Source organism: Ornithodoros turicata, chromosome 1 (genome assembly GCF_037126465.1).
Source record: "Ornithodoros turicata isolate Travis chromosome 1, ASM3712646v1, whole genome shotgun sequence".
NCBI lineage: Eukaryota > Metazoa > Arthropoda > Arachnida > Ixodida > Argasidae > Ornithodoros > Ornithodoros turicata.
In genome coordinates this window covers 41299649-41314633 of record NC_088201.1, presented here as the reverse complement: position 1 = coordinate 41314633, position 14985 = coordinate 41299649, and the positions used below count along the sequence as shown (strand labels likewise).

Below are 14985 nucleotides of genomic sequence, written 5' to 3'. Positions count from 1 at the left end.
TTTTTGCCAACCGAGGGGTGGCTCTTGAGTCCAGTAGACAAACGCCTACCATGTGTGCTCTTACTGTTGACACCGGAACTATTTGACTAGTCTCCAGAAAACTGGAACGAAAAGGCCAAGCCCGGCAAATATTTGCAAAAGGTTGCAACTCTTAATGCTTATCATGGGCCAGATTTTTATTTCTAGTGCTTCATCTTTTTTCTAGGCATGTAATATGGAAGAATCGTTCTTAGGCAGGGATTGTACCATTTCCTGGGGCCATACATGAATAGGGACTACACAAAGTGTTAACACATTTTGACCCCACAGGCTGCATGTCAAGTGGGCATAGAACTGCGCAAGAAAATGACAGCACACAGTTGATGTGTCCATGCTCATAAATCATGGCTTATGTGTATACTGGCAGTTGACTCAATCATTTCATTGGGCTTTCTCTCCTTTTAGCAGCATAAGGGGGTTTGCAGAGGTCATAGTGTTGAAGCTTGTGTTACAACGCATAACCTTTAATTGAAAATTCTGGGACCATTGCCAAGAACAGTGTCTCATCTAAAACTGCTATTGTGCATGTGATTTGTGTTGCTTTGTTACTGTTCCTGCTACTTGTGTTGCTATCTTTGCTATCAAGGGATACTGTTCTTAGTGACTAGTAGAGTGAGGTGCATACAATGCATCGTGATTGTTAATTAAAGCACCTAGCTTTCTGCGGTGGAAAATTTACTTTTCTGCGAAGTGGGATTCAGGAATCTGCGGGATTCTGTGGGCAATACAAAACAAGCAGAAAAAAAATGTGTAGCATACTCTGAAGATCGGATACAGACTTATGCTGTGCGCTTTTCCAGCCTATCGTAACTTTTCAGCGCGCAAAGAAAACTAGGCTCAACTTTGTCAATCTCTCTCCAGGTGTTGCCTTCCCTGAATTTACTTTCATTGCGGCACATTCAGCCATGTAGGTGCCAGCATTATCAGTAGTGTCAGGCATTGCAGTCGCGGCTGATCAGGTTTAACCTGCTAAAATGTTGCAGATCGATTGAAATCCTTACCTAATTCTATAAGATATCGAATATTCTGCGAAAAACAGACGATTCTGACGAACAGGTTCCGCGAGACATAGCAAATTCTACGAAATTTTGCATAAAGCTAGGGGCTCCGATCATGATTGTTAGTGTGTACCTCTGTTACTGCACAGTAGTTCCGAGTGTACTGCATAATAAAACAGGTTTTCCCATCTATTTTAATCCAAGTGCCATCCACATTAATCTGTGTACCATCTATAATTTAATCTGGGTGCTGTCCAAGTTAATCTACAGTGTTTTGCAAGAACTTTAAATGCAATTCATACCTGATTATTGAATATCGACTTATAAGGTGTTGATGAGGGTTCATACACCTGCACTCACAAAAAATGCCTAATCGGGGCTGGATACTTTACACGGATTGGCGATAAATATTCAGTGAGTGATAATTCTGATAAGAGCTAGTGTACTTAAAACGGCAGTGACTGAGGTGAAATGATGAGGTCCGTGTGGACCAGTCGATTCCGGTTGCCGAGAAGGAGCTATTGACTGATAAGGATTCATAATTGGCCATAAAGGAGACCAACCTGGTCATTCTGACCTATTTCATCGATAACAACAGACAATGTTATGGAGTAGGCAGTGTGGACGCGTGGACTGTTGTGTTGCTGATAAGGACTCCTTACCAAAGACTAACTGACAAAGTGGCCTTTTGAACATGGTTCTCTGAGTGATAACTGATAAGTTTGCAGACCGATAACTTTACTTACTTTTAAGGGACTAAACAAGGTTTCGTGCTCTCATTGAGGATACGTGCAAAAAATGTGGTATCTAATAAGTACCTACCAATAAAGGAACTGGTGGCTGATATGAACTAGCTAATAAGGATAACTGCAGGTCCCAGGAAATTAGCTACTGATAATATAAAGTGATAATTGTTGGTTGGTTGGTTGGTTGGCTGGCAGGCATGTTTCAACACTTAACTCTGATCAGAGTATAAGACCTTGTTTATCATTTGGTTATCATTTAGTGACATTACCCAAGCAGCACAATGTACTGAAAGTCGAGTGCAATGGGGGTGTCCGGTATGTGTCTTATCAATGTTCTTTAGTTTCACGGGTCTGTTCAAGGTCTTCCACCTACCCGTCCACCCCTATTGCACTCAACTTTCAGTACATTGTGCTGCTTGGGTATCATTCTGGGAGTTCTTATCAGACACTATCACTCAGGGAAGCTTTGTGCTGAGTCCCCCAGGGCCGACCAGCTTGCATACAAGCCCTTATCAGGAACTCTTTACCGATTGTCCCCATAATCTCTTCTATGATATCAATGATCTTGTTAGCAGTTTTCCCTCAACACATACAGTGGCCTTATTGCTTTTTTGGGAATTATCAATCCTTACCAGTTGATAACTTCTTATCAGCAACTAGAATCAACTGGGAGGGCTTGAGCATTTCACACATTATAATGATAATACTAATTCGGAGCTTTACGTCACAAGACAACTGCGAGCATGAGCGATGCCACAGTGGTCGGGTCTGTGGATTAGTTTTGCCCACCTGAGGGTTCTTTAACCTGCGCCGAAATCTCGACACACGGCACACCACATTTAACGTCCCTCGCGGAAGATGGCGGGTTACCGTCCTCGGTAGCTCAGTCGGTAACGTACTGGCTTGCTGAGTTCAAGATCGCGGGTTCGCTCCCGGCCGAGGGCGGTAGCAATGTGGGGGAGGTAAACATTGTTTCCTGCACCGTGTGTCAGAGATTTGTGGTGCACGTCAAAAGAACCCCTGGTGGTCCAAATTATCCGCAGTCCTACCCTGCGGGACGTGCAACATGTCGCCACACTGCGCAGACAAACCTTACGTGTAACATCACAGTACCATTTATTATTATTTGCGGCCAGGTTTGAACCCTCGAATCTTGGGTCACACATTATCAATCACTTCCATTATCCATCACTTTCATTATCAGTAACATAGATGTTATCATGAATTATCGTTGATTGAATATTTATTGCCAATCTGTGCAAACTATCCAACCTCTATTAGGCAATTTTTGTGAGCCCATCTATATGAATCCTCCTCAATACGTTATCAGTTGATAGACTCAATTATGAGGTATAAATTCCATTAAAAGTACAGGGTGTGTGCGGATAAAGTAGTCCCACATTTACGCACATAACACGTTCCCTACTTACAGTACAAACTTCTGGTGGCACACGACGGTGCATTTATGCGGTGAAAATAAACAAACAAACTGTAGTAACCACACTCTACCTAACAAAAAAGTTAGCACCCAGATTGAAGTGAATGACATCTGGATTAAATTAGACTGCACAGAGATTAATTTAGATGACACTTGGATTAAAATGGGTGGGAAAACCTGTAATAGTCTCAGCTTTCTGCAGAAGTAATGAAAGTTTTTGTCTGGCTATGATAGGTGTCGGGCAGTATTTGTTTTTGCTACAAATTTTGTTTTTTGTATGATGACTTGAATTGACAGACTACATATTGGTATCTGACAAAAATGATTCTTTGTTGCTGCAGTACAACAGTAACGTTTTGCTTTCAGAGCCCAAATTCCATTCAGAAGTTCTCTCTCCATGCACAAGATAATCCAAACCTGACAGACAACTGGGATGATGCAGAGGGATACTACCGTAAGTTGACTTACTGGCTGCGTGCATAACACTCTGATGTTGCTTTCATTGGTTGGGTTCTGATGGGTGGTACAGTTGTCTTCAGCTTCAAGGTGTCATTGTTGTGCAACGTAAAAATTTCCTAATGTTTGTTAATCGGACAGCCTTTATTCTGGCTGGTAAACACATTGTATACAAGGATTTTCTTTGGCCAAGGTGTCCGCATTGGTGAAGTACTAGACAGCCGTTACACAGTGTATGGGTACACTGGCCAAGGTGTCTTTAGCAATGTTGTACGGGCAAGAGATATGGCACGTGGGAATCAGGATGTTGCAGTAAAGATAATCAGGAATAATGAAGTAATGTAAGTATTCATAAAGCACATTTTTTACACAGTAGGTGTGTAGTTATCGTACTACCGTGCATTTCTCACCACGCTGGGACCAAAAAACAGTGGCCAGCAGGCTTTAGAAACCTGTAGTTTTCAGCACTACCTGTGCTTGTTCAATATTTCTGGTGGATTCAATCCCCTTCTGCAGCCCTCAGATGTAATGTGGAAGAAAACTTTCAAGGCGATAATGAAAAGGCTACGAACAAAGGTGCTGCAAATCAACGAAGTCAACTGCACCATGCCAGGGAACCGTCGCTACACTTGGTATTTCACAATAGCACTTTGGGTAGACAATGCATGGAACTAAAGCTGTCATTTCTCAAGTGTGAACTCAGTAGTCATACAGACATTGATGACTGGCCAACGTTCTGATGACATGCATTCAAAAGACCGAAAACTTGACAGGCCTTACAGACGGTGAAGGTTGTGACCCTTCCAACGAGAAGATATGGAAAAAATGTACAACTGTGCAACTCGTAATAAACGTTTGTTGCTCAGAAAGTTGGCGACCTCGCCTAATCCGGCCGGGATAGTCCAGAGCAGAGGCGTCTAAAAGCTGGTCGATCTCACGAAAACTGGCATGCAGAGAAATGTGCGGCATTACGGTATATTTTGATAACACCAGTATGTGACAGTCTTTTAACAATGCTATTTTGTAACTTAGGCATAGAACAGGCCTCAAAGAGCTTGAAATGTTACGAAGACTGAACGATGCTGATCCCGACGACAAGTTCCATTGCTTGAGACTCTACAGACACTTTTTTCATAAGCAACATCTCTGTCTTGTTTTTGAGCCACTGAGGTAAGCTTTTCCTTTATGCATCTGTATTAGTATGCTTTTGCAGGCATTGAAATGCAATAACTTTACACTAATAGGATCTTGCTCCATGGCATATTTTGCGTAACATGATGACTGATTGCAAGAAGCGCATGACTGACAACGATGGCATCTTTGGTTGGTTTGCATGAAAGTCTTTCAGACTCACTCTAGGTAGCCTTAACAACACTTCCTGCTCATATAGTAGACACATGCTCAATGGCCTGCCAAGGCTGTTGAGAATGAGTCTGAGATTCTTGCATAACTTTTATGCGAACCGGCCCTTGTATGCCTCACGTTTTCTTGCATTTGATCGTTATGTTGAGTTGCAACGAACATGCCCAGAGTCTTGCATATTTTGCATAGATTTGGATAAGAATATTTGAGCATGCAAGGTTTCATCCAGTTCTTGGTACATTGAATCGGAGGGGACACTTGTTCTACACACAGTATTTTATTGTTTTCCTTCCCACAGCATGAACCTTCGTGAAGTATTAAAAAAGTATGGAAAAGATGTTGGGCTACACATCAAGGCTGTGCGTTCCTACAGCCAACAATTATTTTTTGCCCTGAAACTGCTGAAAAGATGCAATATACTCCATGCTGACATTAAGCCGGACAACATCTTGGTATGTAATGTCTAGCCATAAATTTGGCAGCTTGAGGTGGCCTCACCCCTTTTTCCTTAACCAAATGCATGAACATTTTTGTTGGCTATCATGATCTTCAAAGTATGAATTGTAATGTCTGTTTGAATTTCTGTTCTTTCAGGTGAATGAAACGAAATTGCTGCTAAAACTGTGTGACTTTGGCTCAGCTTCTCATGTTGCGGAAAATGATATCACTCCATACCTTGTGAGCCGGTTTTATCGAGCACCTGAAATAAGTAAGTAGCTGCGGAAAAGGAGCTTTTGAAGTCTTGCTATGCAATTGACAGATTTGGGGCAATCACACTTTTGTAGTGTTAGGCATAAGTATTGTGAAAGCAAAAATACTGTACCCGCTCGTTAAATCCAATACCAAGGAGCCACAGACTTTTGCTTGCCTTATAAGAAATTCATCTGTATATGTTGCACGGCGAAATTGCGATTTGCTATGTGCTACACATGAAGAGCATATTTTTGAAGTTTTTCTCTACACAAGCTTGGCTTGCTTGGCCACTCTGAATAAGTTACAAGTAGCTTGTAACTATAGCTAGTTACCACTTTTGGTGAAGGTAACTAAAGTTCAAATTTTAATGAAGCTATTGAGCCAGTGCCATATTTTTTCACGAATATTCCATTTTGTCATTTTTTACATCATCTGGTTGAGGAATCCAGTGCACCTGTTCAGACTTCTACTGTGGGGAGCAGGAATCGTAACCATAATTTTTTTCCAGTTCGGTTTGAGTTCGGGCTGCTTGGATCGTTTTCACTATTGAAAATGGCTCACTCGCACCAAACTCAAGTTGACCGATAATAGTGAAAGGGCACATTCTAGCTGGTTCATATTGACGACGTGAAGACCCGAGACAGGGAGGAAATACCAGACAACAATTTCTCAGAAATTTCAACTGAATCAAACTGTTCATACAGAAGATCATGTAAGAAAGAAAAAAAGAGGTAAAATAGTGTGTAATATAATAAATCTGAATAGTTTCTGTGAAAATGAAGGCAGACAACAATTTCTCAGAAATTGTTGTCTGTTATTTCCTCCTTGTCTCGGGTCTTCATGTCGTCAAATTGACCGTCTGTCTTACGAAGCGTGTTGCGGCTTAAAGGTGTTACCATATTACTGTAACGTGGCTAAACCATGAGCTGTGTGTACTCCTGTCCATGTGAGCCTAGGTTATTGGATTTGTTTGTAAAACTGTTTCATGTGTCTCAAAATCAGATTTTTGAAAGTAGATCTAGTGCATTTACAAAGATTTACATTTACGTAGTTCATTTACATGTAGAAAGATCGACTCATGCCATCTCGCGAAACTAACATTACATGTTTGGTTTGTGAAAACAAACATTCCACCTGTGCCCCTTTTATGAGCCACTAATCTGTCCACATATTTTTTTGTTCAGTTTCAATGCAGCAAACAACAGCCATTTATAAATAAATAAATAAATTTATAGTAGCTGTTTTCAGTTCGGGTTCAGCTCTGGTTCCAATCCCTGGTGAGAAAGGATGTGTTTGGACTGAAGGGGTGGGAGCTTACTGACGATAACTTGGGAAAGCAATTATTGCATATTGTAGTAACCACATTGTGTAATTTCTGTTTGATAGTCGAAGTGTTGAAGTTTTTGAGAGTAGGCTTTACTCGGCTTTTGTTTCTTAAGCGATAACTGTAAGGTAAGTAAGTTACTTTAACTTGAATCTATGTTCTTATGGCAGGACCATTGTAAGACGGAACAAAAAGTATGAACTAAACAATAGAGCTGTTTGAATAGTGGGTCAACCAAAATTGTGAAACCAGAAGTACAAAATATCAGAGTTTAACACAAGCCAAGTGTGTTTACCTGTGCTTCATTGACACTGATATGATGTTCCATCATGTTGTCTTGAATGCTTTTGCACCAAAAAACTCTAACTCCTCCTCATTATCATGTCACAGCTTTGCAGTGGGATTGAATGCCTCATCAATGATGCATAGACTCACTTATTTATTTACCCTCAGGGCCCATAGGCATTACAGAGCGGTGTGTCTATATACAATACAAATTAATGACAAAAAGGGCAGTAGGAACAGTTATACTGTAAAAGTAGAAATTTTCGCGAATTTCGCGATCTAACTTTTTTCACGAAATTAAGGTTCCGCAAAATATAGGCAGTGGGGATGAAAAGCGAAAGTGAAAAGTGCCCAGTGGGGATGGGCATTGGAATTCGCGACGATATGAGCTCCACAAAGACAAATCGACTTACTTAACGATCTTTATTCTTACAAATTTGTTCTTGTCAAACACTGCTACAGTTGAAACGCCACTTCAACATCAGTAGTTTATTCGCATACTGTACACTTGGCAGTGTTGCCCTTGTGCCATAAAACCCTCAATTATACACACACACATACACTTGGCATTGCAGATACCTGCTTTCACAAAACCAGCACGTATGCCATTGCCACGGGATTGGAGTTAATTGTAAGCCTCTACAAGTCAGCTGGCATGTAGAGGCCTTATGACACTGCCGCCAGTGTCAAGGACCCCCGATCTCCCTGATCACGCTTCTGTCCGCTTCCACACGAATTCGCGAAATTAAGGTCCTGTGAAATATTCCCGAAACGCTCTTCCACACAAATTCGCAAATTGTTAAGACTGCGAAATTAACCACTTTTACAGCGACATAGGAAAACTGGTTACAAGTAGTTACATAGAATTTCTCTGGTAACATAAAGCATAACAGTAATTATTGTTACATGACATTGAACAGTGTGGCTAAAGCAGAGTTAAATTGAAGGTGAGCTTGCATGTATGCGATTGATCCTAGAAGGTTCCACTCTTCTGAAGTACAATGAATAAATGACTGAATGCAAGTTTTAGTTTGACATAACATTATTCCAACCTTATGCTGATGATCAAGGTGAGAAGAAACGTACAAGGGCGGAGGTAGTAGTTTAGCGCATAGGTTATGAATGTGATGATAGACATTGCAAAATAACAAAACATTTGGAAGTTTGCCGTGTAGTGCAATGGGGGAGTTGTAGTAAGGAATTTTTCATTGATGCTACACTTGGTGTGCGGTAGTAGTTACGGAGAATTAAACGTGCTGCATTATTTTGAATAAGTTCACTTGAATTGATTAGAATAATAGAGTTAGGATGCCATAGAGACACAGCATATTCGAGTTTAGATCGGGCTAGCCTTTTAGAAAGTTCAGAAAGTGGTTCATTGTTCATTACACCTTATTATTGGTACGAAGCACAGCCCTGTGCTCTGTACCAGTTGTAGCTTGTAAATTGTTATCCAAATTCTTGCGATATAGTGTTCGTGACATGTGTTTTCTTAACGTCAAACTGCCAGTTAGGCTTTTTTTCCCCTACATACATATCCCATCGCTGTCATATTTCTGCACCTTTGCTGTAGAATGTCATCATGCCTGATTGTGCTACATCCTGTCTTTACATCATGTTTCTGTTTCTGTTTGTTCTAGACTGTCATAAGCAGTAAAATAATAGTTTCAATTAAAAAAAAACGTCCTGGAACTATGAGCAGGAAGGCTGCACGCAAAGGAAACTGAAAGAATTTATTCCCAATTAGACAAGTGTCTGGACGAATGCATAGTCAGTGACAACTTAAGTCCTACAATTGGGACCTCCACGCAGAGACTGGGAAGTGACATGGGTTCGAATCCTGTCACCTACTGTGCTGTCTGAGGTTTTCCCTGGGTTTTCCGAAGACTTTCCAGACGAATGTCGACACAGTTCCCCCTGAAGTCGGCCCCAGGATGCATACTAACCCCCCCCCCCCCCTGTCCCCCACTCCTTCCTGCTGTCCTCTCTCCATCTGTCCACGTCTGTACGCCGCTCATAGCCACAGTTGCTTCGCGGCGCTAACACGGAATTTAAAAAACAACAACAATTGGGACTGCCCACTCATCCATGGAAGGCTCCTGTGGTTGGCTACCAGCCTTTGCACGACGTCCCAGCTTCACGATGTAGTGCTGGCTCTCTCTCTCTCTCTCTCTCCCCACAAGTCCCCACTTGGCCACGCCGCACTACATTCGCGCGCGGAGCGATTCTTGTGTGGGGGCGGAGTCAAGTGTATGACTTACGTTGTCACTGACTATAGTGGTTATATTCCATGAGATGGGATCTGTGGCATGCGACTGGAAGGTCCGAGAAGCTAGCCAGAATATAGAAGGCTTTTGGGATAGTCTTGTCTTTATTTCCTACTCTGGGAACAGTGTCAGTATGTGATCTGTGACCTTTCAATCAGGACAAGTTAGTGGCCAACTCAGTGTGTTTGTCCAAATAATTACCACGTTTTTGAACTTGTGGGGGAATAAAATGAAATATTTCTGTTCCCGTTTTTATGCCCGCAGATTCTAGCAGTGTGGCCGACCTGCATTGAGCAGTGCTAGCATTCACAGTGCAAGCGAGCACTTAAACGATGCACATATTTTAGAGGTGAATGGTCATGATGTCCAGCCATTGTGGTGAAAACATGCGAGAAGCACAAAGAAGTAACATAGCCCTTTGTTGAGACCTTTGCTGTTTTCGCACTTACAGTATATTTTTGTCTGGTTCACCGATGCTTAACACCTCGAAGTTGTTCTCTTTGTTCTCATCACTTTTGCTTCCTTGAGAGTCAGGGGATAGTTTCTGTGAATATTTAGTTGTACTGGTAAGAGAGAAGGTCGCAGAATGCACTGATGTGGCAATGATACTTAGAGGAGTGATGTTTGTTTTGCAACTGCTAGATATTTCTGTGATCAAACCTTTCAAAGAAAACATTCATAGACTGTATGTCAAGTGGGTAGCAGCCGAGAAACAGTCATGAGAGCCTGGCAAGTAAGGTGACCACCACTACAGACCATTTGAAAAATGGATCGTTCAGGTGTGGGACATGCCTCCCAATGTTACTTTAAAACGACTTGAGATAATTACAATTTCTTCAGACCTTGATAGAACAGAAGAGGAGCTTTGCAGGATGGAATGCAAGGATAATAATTTCAGCTATGACGAGGGAACACCCGCTGATTCCACAGCACGCCAATTTAGATGTTTTTGAATAAAACTGTAGTCGAATATACCTTCATTGTTGAGTTCAGGGTTTGCTGCTACATTCTTGAGAAAATAATTGCGTTAGTCATGCAAGCAAATGCCGTAACTCTTTCTTCTAATAAATTAGTGACCTCTGAAATAATTTTTTCAGACATGTTTTGAACATTGTGTGTATGTGTGTGTTCTTTGGTTATGGATTGAATGTTTTTGAATAGACATTTGTGCCTTATTTGGAATGCAGAAAAACACACTCTGAACTGCGTACTTTAGACTTAGGAAATAACGTGCTGCTTGGTGCACAAAAATTGGGGTATTGAGACATGTGGCATAGAGATATAAGCACAACTGGCAGCATGGTTTTAAACTAATCTAATTGGTGTCATGTAGCAAGTATATTAGTTTTCTATTCTTTACTTTTCATTATCTTTCACTAACCATCCCACCAACTGAAGAACCCTCACCTGGGCAAAATTTACTCATGGTCTAGCCACTGCAGTGTTGATTGGATCATAGTTGTCTCGTGACATAGAACCTCAACCTGTTCATATTGATATTTCAATAAAATGGGTAGAAAGGGCAAAAAGAGCAGATTGCAGGTCACAGTGTTGATTTGTAGAAGAAAGTGACTGAACCTAAAATCTGCCCATTTATGACCCTTGCTGTTGTACCAAAAAATGCCGAATCAATCAATCAATCCAATCAATCAACCTCACATTCAAAGCAAGGGAAATCTAGGCTTGAAAAATATGGTTGGCTTGCTACATTGTTTGCTACAAGAACTTGTAATTATATGAGTAACACAACTTTTGTAAATTTGTGCAGTAATTTTGTAGCAGAAATAAACTTTTTAGTTTTAGGTTTGGGATACGACTTCAGCATTGACATGTGGAGTGTTGGATGTACTTTGTACGAGCTCTACACTGGAAAGATAATGTTTCCTGGGAAGTCAAACAACCAGATGCTTAAATTCTGCATGGACCTCAAAGGAAAATTTCCAAATCGCCTAATTCGCAAGGGCACCTTTCGGGAGCAGCACTTTGATGTCAACTGCAACTTTCTCTATCATGAAGTTGACAAGGTGACCGAAAGGGTAAGTTGGTGCAGCCATTGAACGTTTTAATGTGTTTTTATACTGAATTTGACTTTTCTGGGTTTGACTGTGACAATTTTTCAGGAAAAGATTGTGGTAATGACTAATATTAATCAGACTCGGGACCTCACAAGTGAGTTGATTGGACGGCAGCGTCTACCAGAAGACCAGATGAAAAAGGTATTGCAGCTGAAGGACCTCATCGAGAAGACATTGGTGCTTGACCCTGCTAAACGGATATCCATCAACCAAGCTCTTGCGCACCCTTTTATTCATGACAAGATATGAAAGGGTGAGTCATAATACTTCGCTATAGTTACTTTTTGATCAGTTTTAACAATGCTGCCAGCTCATCATGGTAGCTCAGTCAGGATTATACTGACAAATGTTTTTTAATAATATATGTCAGCACTTCACTTGAGTCAGTTTTGCTACACCTTCAGTTTTCTGTGGAGGCCTCTTAGTTTTGAAAAACCTTCAGATCTGCAGATGAGTTCAGGATCTAAATTGCCGTTTCAGTAAATGCTTGTCGTACATAGTGGGTACGACAAGTACCCACCTATATGTACTTACCAGGCCTCTGAAACAGGCAAGGCTCCAACTCTAAAATTCAGTTGTCCTCTTAACACCTTGTTAACATAACCTGCAGTTGCTGTGATGTTCAAACTGTTCATGTCCAAAAACCATTGGGGAAAGCTTGGTATTTGTGGTGCAGATGTGCAAGGAATTGTATGGCGGCTTGTAATGGCTCAAGGTTAATAGAACTAATCACATCTTTACAGATTATTTGTGTAGGTAATGCATGGCAATGATGTCTTTTGTGTGATACACTGAAATGCTCATGATACAGAGTCATGTATGTTTTCCAGCATTATGCATATTTTTACGACCTTTCAATCTCGCTGTAGAAACACCAGAATCAGTATATTTTTGCCTCATTTGATATAATTAGCTGACAGATGCTTTTCCAGGTGACATGATTCATGGCAGGTAAACTAAATGAATTTCTCAAGAAGTGATTTTTTAACGATAGAGAGAGAAATGGTGCTTCAACTTCCTCTTCGCTTACAGTGTTTGCCCATAGGTGATACGATCACAATATGATTAGTATATTCCGCACGTGACACGAAGCTAAAGGCCAGCCGAGAGGGCCATTACATTTGTGTGCGTTTATTTGTTTTGTCCACAGCTGATTGCGACACCCTACTCAAACGCCATATTTAAGGAAGTGAAAGTTCTGTTCCTTTTTGCTGGATGTGTTCAACTGCTTAACACTGACATTATGAGGCCCATGGTGCATTATGTTTTTGGGCACCTAATGCGTATCCTGGTGGAACAACTGCAGGGGATACCATAGCAGTACCTTTTACATGTGTGGCTACTTTTCATGTTCTTTTCAGGAAACACACACACACACAGACAGACAGGCAGAAAGAGAGAGACAGAGAGAGAGAGAGTTTCATATGTATACAGGGTGTTTCACCTAATGTGTGGCTACTTTTTCATGTTCTTTTCAGGAAAAACACACACACACACACACACACACACACAGAGAGAAAGACACAGACAGACAGACAGAGAGAGAGACTGACAGACAGACAGAGAGAGAGAGAGACAGGCAGAGAAAGAGAGAGAGACCGACAGAGACAGACAGACAGAGAGAGAGAGAGACAGAGAGACAGACACAGAGAGAGAGAGAGAGAGACAGACAGACAGACAGAGACACAGACACAGACAGACAGACAGAGAGAGAGACGTATACAGGGTGTTTCACCTAATGTGTTATTAATTCCTGTAAAAAAATCTACTTGTTTTTGTTTGTGGGAAGTTTAATTTTCAGAATTGAACTCGAAATTTTGCCAAGTGAAGGCAACGTTTTTTGTTGTTTTTTTTTGCCAAAAATAGACAGCCTATGTAGGAAATACCTCATCCCATTCAAAGACACGTTTCGTGTTCCACTGGCAACAGCTGAAAAAAAAAGAAAAAAAAATATATGTGTATATATATTCGAAAATCGTTGTTTCAGATACGCAGAAAGTGCCAGCCACCCTCATTTCGCAGTGCTGTGAGAGGGAGCCTCTTGCCTCACTCCTTCAGCTCCCCTCTCAGTGTCACACTAGCTGTCACCGCTGATAATAGCACATCTGTGTCACCGCGTATGTTCTACAACTTTATTTCACAGTCCACATTTGTTTATACCACAACTAGCTCAGTCACGGGCCGCTTTGAGCTCGTATATGATGAAGTACGTACTAACCAATAGATATGTGATAAACCACTACCGCTTAATTGTTTCATTGAATGCATTGGTTTTAATGGCAACAGTGTCGTAGATTTGAGGTCACTGTGTATTACGCAGAACTACTGCTTAGAAGGGTACTTATTAAGGAGGTTCCGCTGTATATTACAAGAGGACTAAGCCCAGTTTGAATCTTGAGCATTCGCTTACAGTTGTTCTTGGCAGTTATGAAACCGTGCCCCTCAAGAGCACGAGTTTCAACTCCATCAACAATTTAACTGTATCAACTATGTGTTGTGCATATGATGTCATATGGAGCTTAACATACGTTGCTCACAGCAATCCAACTAGAGCATCATGATGCAAAGAATGCTTGACATTGGTCAGCATTTCTTCCGAAACTCACATGCCCACTTCATAGCATGTCTTGCCACTTCAATGTACACTCGTCACGATGACCTGCAATGTCCACTCATACTCTTTTATGCTGAGTGCCTCTTGTTTATCTGGGATTATTAGAGTACCTTTTGCTGACAGCAATTCAACCAGAGCATCGTGATGCAAAGTATTGGTCTGTATTTTCCTTGAAACGGTCATCACTATAGCTACATTACTACTTTACAACTTTGTATTGTATGTGAGTTGCATCACATCTCACATTTCACCTTGGCACATGTCACCTTAGTGCCTTGCCCGTTCACAGCCACTTATGTACAGTACCACTAGTTATCTGTTGGTGACTATTGAAATGCAACGAATAGATGGTTGATACATGAATGGACCAAATCTGTACACTTGGTATGTCTATTTGTTTCTAAAACATGGGGTCTTGTTTGGGGCTCCCTCAGAGTGCTCGAAGTTAAACTACCAGTGCTGTACATCTTATCATAGCTCTTGGTGCACACACAGCTCTCCATAACGTCTCCACCACTATAATTGATAATTTCAGACTTTCCACTTTGCATTTTGTGTTGTGGGTATGGATGCCATGGTATCATTGCATTAGATGCTGTGGTGCTTTCTCTTCATGACTGTACTGCTGCTGTGGGGTTGGGTATGTTTTGTTCCAAGAATTTGATAGTTAAGTATTCCCGTGACTCTA

General features: G+C 41.2%; 1 protein-coding gene across 10 annotated transcripts in view; it reads left to right on the top strand.

The window, feature by feature from the left end:
• The window catches only part of LOC135378078 (serine/threonine-protein kinase PRP4 homolog), a 42432-nt gene that overhangs the window by 18445 nt on the left and 9002 nt on the right, over positions 1–14985 (top strand). For all 10 annotated transcript variants that reach the window (XR_010418261.1, XR_010418260.1, XR_010418258.1 and 7 more), the window contains exons 10-16: positions 3588–3675; positions 3871–4018; positions 4710–4847; positions 5338–5491; positions 5634–5748; positions 11406–11644; positions 11729–11936. Coding sequence is in view for 1 of the 10 variants with exons in the window: in XM_064610931.1 (XP_064467001.1) it covers positions 3588–3675; positions 3871–4018; positions 4710–4847; positions 5338–5491; positions 5634–5748; positions 11406–11644; positions 11729–11932 (1086 nt within the window). In the remaining 9 variants the exon portion in view is untranslated. The remainder of the gene's footprint in view (positions 1–3587; positions 3676–3870; positions 4019–4709; positions 4848–5337; positions 5492–5633; positions 5749–11405; positions 11645–11728; positions 11937–14985) is intronic.